Source organism: Anopheles cruzii, unplaced genomic scaffold, assembly GCF_943734635.1.
Source record: "Anopheles cruzii unplaced genomic scaffold, idAnoCruzAS_RS32_06 scaffold00550_ctg1, whole genome shotgun sequence".
NCBI lineage: Eukaryota > Metazoa > Arthropoda > Insecta > Diptera > Culicidae > Anopheles > Anopheles cruzii.
In genome coordinates, this window is record NW_026454147.1 from 1 (window position 1) to 6599 (window position 6599).

A 6599-nucleotide genomic window follows, 5' to 3' on the forward strand; every position below is an offset into this window, starting at 1 on the left:
CGCGGTTGTGCTAAATGTTTATGCGGATTGTTGGGATCGTGCTAACTGGCGCGCTTCAACAAAGATGCGTACGTTCCGTTCGGGGCTGGTATGCGCAACTGCATCGGCTCCCGTTTGGCGCTGATGCAAGCGAAATGCATCCTGTTTCATGTGCTTTCCAACTTCACCATCGAACCGCATCACAAAATGGCCATCCCGGTCGTGATCGACGTAACTTCGGTCGGTTTGAATGCCAAGGGTGGCTTCTGGATGAAGTTGGTACCGAAACAGGTATAGACCGGAATTTGAATACCCGGCACGTGGCAAGGAGAGCAATTGACGGATTGACGGCTGCTGAGGAAGACAGTGAGCAAACGAAGAAGCATCCTATCTGCTTGCGATAAGATACCATTACAATGCCAGGGTCAGCCGATAACGAACGTCTGTCTTTACGATTCAAATTACTGTGGACTTTGCTGGTATTGCATTCTTTTAACAACAGATTTAATGGACTAACTAATAAAGTGAGTTGCTCAATCGCGTTCCATTCGAGTTTACTTCATCGAAACATTTGTTCAATTCAGGGGTTTTCAGGTACATCAATATTTCCGACCAACGTTTGTTGGCAAACTACAGTCGCCTTTCTTTAACCACTCGTTGCTGCTTCGCTCAATTTGAAGCGCACTGTAGTTGGGGTCCCCGCAAAACATTGGTTCCCGCGTTGCGTTGATTACTGTCGGCCATACCACGACAATAATATCATGCCAACAACATCAGCCCCAACACTACTACTTATCCATTCATGACGCGCACGCTACTTCCGATCATATGGTGCGCCACCCTTTGGGGGGATTGTGAAAATATCTAGAGCCCCACTGGCCGGTGACTTCATCAACTTCGGCCGAGAGCGTAGCGGGCACGTTATCTTTGCCGTTCCCGGATGATGTAAGAGGCTGTGATTATTGGCCAAGGCCAGCTAGGCAAAAGATGCGTTAGGCACGCGAAGTCCCGCGTCCTCCAGTGACTCCACCGCCCCCCGGTAGTCGCGTGTGTGCGTACCCGGTCGTGATGGTGTTCGTGGTGGTGGCCGCGATGTTTGATATGTTTGCGACTCGACAACAATTTGACACTCAGTCGCGCGCGTACTATTAACTCGGTTGGTCGATTTGGTTAGAAGGCAACATTTTCCCTCTCTCTGTCTCGGCCTCTGTGTGTCTCTCGGTGAATCTGTGTGTGGGGTCAACCTTGGGGGCCGCGAGCTCTGCTCCCGCGCCAAGATGTTCCTGTACTGGGCGTTGCCGACCGTGCTGTATCTGCTGTACCGCTGGAGTGTGGCCACATACGATTACTTCGAGAAGCGCCAGATACCGTACGTGAAACCGGTGCCCTTCTTCGGGCAGGTGCTATCGTTCTTCACGCAAGCAAAGCATGCGGTCGACGTCGCGTCCGAGGGCTACGAGATGTTCCCGGACACGCGCATCTCGGGCGTTTTCACGCTGCGCACTCCGGCCTATCTGGTGCACGATCCGGTGCTGTACAAACAGATAGCGGGCCGCGACTTTGATCACTTTTCCGAGCACGTATCGGATCTGTCCGTCGAAACGGATCCCCTGTTGGCGCGCTCACTGTTCTTCGCGAAGGAGGCCCGCTGGCGGCATCACCGGGCGGGGCTGAGGCCCGCGTTTACGGGCGCCAAAACCCGTGACATGTTCGGGCTGCTGGTCAAGAGTGCGGGCGATGCGATGGACCGGCTAGTGAGCTACTCGGCGGGCGAACCGTTTACGATGGAGCTGCGGGATCTGTACTCGCGCCTCGCGAACGACGCAATGTCCTCGATCTCGTTCGGGGTCGAGGTGGATTCGCTCACCGACCGTGACAACGAGTTTTTCGTGAAGGGCAAACGGTTGGCCAAGCTGGATGGGTTGTCGGGGCTGAAGCTGCTGATGACCGCGATCCTGCCCGGGTTGTACCGCTTCCTGAAGCTGGGCGTCCTGTACGAGGACGTGAACGAGTTCTACCTGGAAGCGGTCGCCACCAACATCCGCTACCGGGAGCAGCATCTAATTCGGCGGCCCGACTTCATTCACCTGCTGCTGCAGGCCCGCAAGAACGAGCTGCGGGCCGAGCAGACGGAAGATGAGGCCCTCGAGAGTGTCGGCTTCTCGACGGCCACGACGCCGCCCCCGTTGGTAGAGCCCGACGATCGGCAGCTAGAGTGGGAAGACATCGACATTACGGCGGCGGCCGCTTCGTTCTTCTTCGGCGGGATCGAAACTACGACCACTCTGCTGTGCTTCGCGTGCTACGAGTTGGCCGTAAACCCGGCGATCCAGCAGCGGCTCTACGCGGAGATCGTCTCCGTGCGCGATGAGTTGCCCGACGGCGTTACGCCAACGTATGAGGTCCTGCGGAAAATGAAGTATCTGGATATGGTGGTATCGGAGGCATTGCGGCGCTGGCCCCCGTTTGGGCTTACGAACCGGCGGTGTACCAAGGACTACAGCTTCACCAATAGCGACGGAACCCGGATCACCATCGAGAAGGGGATGAACATTTCGATCCCCATCAAATCGTTTCACCTCGATCCGAGATTCTTCCCCGACCCGCTGCGTTTCGATCCGGAGCGGTTCGCGGACCCGTGCCGCATCAACCAGGACGCTTACGTTCCATTCGGGAAAGGCTACCGAAACTGCATCGGCTCGCGGCTGGCGCTGATGCAAGCCAAGTGCTTCATGTTCTACATGCTGTCCCACTTCAGCATCGAGCCCGGCCTCAAGCTGACCATCCCGCTCGTGCTCGACGAAACGTCGGCCGGACTGAACGCAAAGCACGGCTTCTGGATGAGCCTGATACCGCGCCACATTTGAGAGGGCGCGCCTTCAGCGCAAGGTGATAAGATAGCCGGCCGAGGGCCCCCCTTATCTAGGGCTCCCGCCGAAAACGCCACGAATGTAACCGCCTGGCCCCACCTGCTCGGCCCGGCGGTCCGGTGGACCGGTGCTTGGTTTCAGAGTATGCGTGTGTTCCGGAGTCGGCCCGCCAGATCCGAACGTTCCTTAGCCGCGTGCAGCGCGGTAACGATTGCTAGAAATACGGCCCAATAAACGATAACGAATAAAGAGATTAGCGCTCGAAAGAATCGTGTGAAACGGAGAATTTCCCAATAGTGGCCAGCTCCCGGGCTCCGGGGGTTTCAGCGGCTGGCGCTTGGACGTGGACGGAGCAGAAGAGGTGTGCTCCGGCAGGGAACGCTAATATTCGAGTGCATTTATGTGGTTAACATCAACCGACGGGCTGGCGAAAGGAGTGACAACAAACAATTGAATAATCTGCCGGTCCAATTCTCGATCAGAAGAATGAACAACCAACGACAGCGCGGATTGGAGGTCCTGCGAGCATCCGGAACGTGTGAAGCGCGGTATGGAGTATGCAAATTTGATTATGAAACAAAGTTGCAAACGAGGGAGAACCGTGTCTGAGGATGTGAGGACCGAATTCTATAGGCAATGGACCCATACATCCGTGGGCACAATTTATTATCGTAGCCCAAACGCAATCGTGGCCTACCTTGGGGTGAGTAGTGGAGCATTCTTGCTAATCGGACCATCGGACTAAACCGTTGTAGTAATAAGAAATAAAGTTTTCGCACTTGCGACTGAGTTGAAATGATGTTTTAGCTTGTTGTACCATAACCTCACATTTCACAGGAGTCGGGCTCGAAACGCATGATGATGAATCAACAGCTTTCGGTTTGAGCAGAACATTGTCCGTCGATCCATCATTACCTCTGCCAGCTGCACACTAATCCTTGACGCGGCCGAGCCAATAAAACAACCCCAAGTGAGTTATGATTCCATTTAAAAAAAGGAGAGATCCTTCGACCCGTTCGAAGTGATCAACCGAAGGATTGGCCCCGAAACGTTTTACCGGGTGATGAATCATTCCAGGTGGGTTATCAAAAACACGCGCCGCATACACGACGACGGAAAACGGCCGCTGACGGTTGCCGGCTTTCGCTCAAGTTCAAGGTGTACGACGGTTCAGTAAGTCCACCCGCATAACCGGGTCGTTGCTTCATTTGAATAGATAAAACAGTAAACGCGTTTCAGTTGCCCTATCATTTCATTTAACACGAACCTTTACGGGCACGAGCCACACCGGAAAGGGGTGGGGTAGCGCGATGCGTGTCTGCGGGACCCGCGGAACCTAGGCGCACACACTTCCGGGTGTTCGTGGTCCCGATCGGTTCATTTCTGCGTCGAAAGTCAAACGGGACGGAGTGTTGACCAAGCCTCCTAGTGTTGGCAAAATTCTCTGAAGCGATGCAAAGTTTCTACGAAGCACAGGCAGAATTCGGTCAGGAGCATCATACTGACCGCTGCTGCCCGCTGGGCGAGGACTCGTCCTTCTACGACGAAGACACTCGACAAACCGGCGTTTGCGCCCGGAAGGGTTTCGCGAGTGATCCCAATCGATTTGTTGCTTTTCCCACAATCGATGGTAAGTTTCTGAAGAAGACTTGAAGTGACTAAAAGTTGAACAAAAAGGCTAGCGCGAAACATGTTCCCTATTGTGGAAGCAATTTGTGTAAAGTTTGTGATTATTTCGAAACAATAGCGGACCAATAGATGTGGTGATTTTGTGTATCCGAAATTTGATTTTGCTGCAATTGGAATTCTCGATTTCTTGTTCGCAGGACAATTTCGCCGCCCTTTTTCGCCGCCTGCTCGGAACTTTGCTCGGAACCACCGCGAACGGGTTCGAGTCCGTGCTATGAACGCTGCTTTCGATCGCCTCCGCCAGATGGTGCCCTCTACGCGCGTCATGGTTCGACACGTTTCGAAGCGCGAAACACTTCTCAGGGCCGCGGAATATATTCGGCAACTAGCATTAATAATTATTAATAATTACAACTATTAATAGTTTATTTTATTTTGACTCTCGCTGTCACGCAGCTGGCCTTGGTTCGAATCCCGGGACCGGTTGTCACGCAGCTGGCCTGGGTTCGAATCCCGGGACCGGTTGTTCATATAGTACATTTTTACACATTTTCATATACTAGGCTGCTCAAAAAGTTCTTAGCCTCGATAAGAAAAACACATTTTTATGGTTTGAAACACACTTTATTATTCAATATGGTCTTCCTGAACATTAAAACACTTGTTCCAAGGAGACTTTAATTTGTAAATTCGGACACGAACTCGTTTCGCAACCGAAGAACCAGGTTTTCACCACTCCTTAGCCTCTTGTTTTGATTCAGGATCATAGTGATAGACCCAAGTCTCACCCACAGTGATGCACAAAATCCACTTTATTTTTATTTTTTTTCTACGATTCCAGTGGTTGTGTCTGTTTTTTAACGTTTTTGACATGGATCGTCTCGAAGACTAGTAGGACCACTCACTAGTTTAAACTCAGAAGGAAAAGAGTGCTATACAATTTCAATATTCGTCCATAATTTTCCTTTGCTTCTACACCCTTCAAAAATAAAAATTAAATCACTGCACCATACTTGATTTTTTCCATTGTAAAAAATACTGAGACAAGTCGACACTAAATGGCTTGTAAAAAAAATTAAGTGACCGATTGAAACGAAACTTCACATACGTTCATATGAAGAGTGTACCAATATAACAAAAAACAAGGCTCCTAGCAGGGCCCTTTGTTATCGATGTTACGAACTTATTGAACAGCCTAGTATTATGCAGTAAATTATGCGACCATCATCATGAAAGTTGATTAACCTCGGGCGCGATTGCAGGGTGTGTCCGCTGCCCCGTTGCTACCTCGTGGCTCCTGCGCGATCCTGCCGTAGAGAGTCGCAGAAGAATAGAAACCAGGAAGAAATCCGATTCTAATCCCGCAGAACCTTCTATCTGCCTTTCGCTCTCTCTCTCTCTTCGTGGTACCGTTGCCTGCCCCCCCCTGGACTTGGTGGCCAAGGAGCGCCAGAAAGAGGCACACTCTGAGGTCGAAGAGATTAATTGATTTTCTAGTTCACGGATCCGATTCCGTCTTCGAAGGCACCCCAGGCAGGTGGTTGCCATGGAATTACTTAACCGATCGATCGATCGGTTTACGATCAGTCGTCGATTCCGCGCACGTTCCACTTGTAAATGAAATGTTTCAAACTGCATTCGTCGTCGCCATCGCCTGCCACCATTTTGCAAATGCACAAACCGTCCGCGCTCCGGGAAAGGGTTTTGATTTGTCGGCCCCCGGTCGCTGCGGTTCTAAACTGGATTGTTGGGCACTACAGCAGCAAAATGGCCAATTCTTTCCGCGGGGAAATTTATTCATAACTCACCCAGCGAAGCGCCACCGAAACGGACGGGGGCTGCGTGTTTGGCATGCCGGAACGGGTCGCACGGCGGATCGGCATGTCACCAATTTATGGCAAATCACGTTGCAGGGAGCCACCGCCAAGGGGAGTAGATTTATGAAATTGAATAACACATAAGCCCGACCGAGAACGCTGGCGGCGATGGTGAGATGTTGTATGCTGACGAAAGTATCACCTTGAATTAATTGGACGTAGCCCAGGGCCCGGCCGGCGATCGGTTACCGTTTTAATCGAACGGATTGTATGCAAAACGGACACGGACAAAAGTATGACGGAT

The 6599-nt window shown here is 51.8% G+C and overlaps 1 protein-coding gene across 1 annotated transcript; it reads left to right on the forward strand.

Moving 5' to 3' along the window:
* The first annotated feature begins 1162 nt into the window (after positions 1-1162).
* On the forward strand, positions 1163-3794 carry LOC128276118 (probable cytochrome P450 9f2). The gene is made up of 2 exons (XM_053014587.1): positions 1163-3552; positions 3687-3794. Exon 1 carries the CDS (start codon positions 1257-1259, stop codon positions 2844-2846), a length of 1590 nt encoding a protein of 529 aa, XP_052870547.1. The 5' UTR covers positions 1163-1256; the 3' UTR covers positions 2847-3552; positions 3687-3794.
* Positions 3795-6599: the final 2805 nt, after the last annotated feature.

What these genes read in the sequence shown, in the direction of transcription:
- LOC128276118 (XM_053014587.1), top strand. Translation starts at nt 1,257, where the DNA reads ATGTTCCTGTACTGGGCGTTGCCGACCGTGCTGTATCTGCTGTACCGC.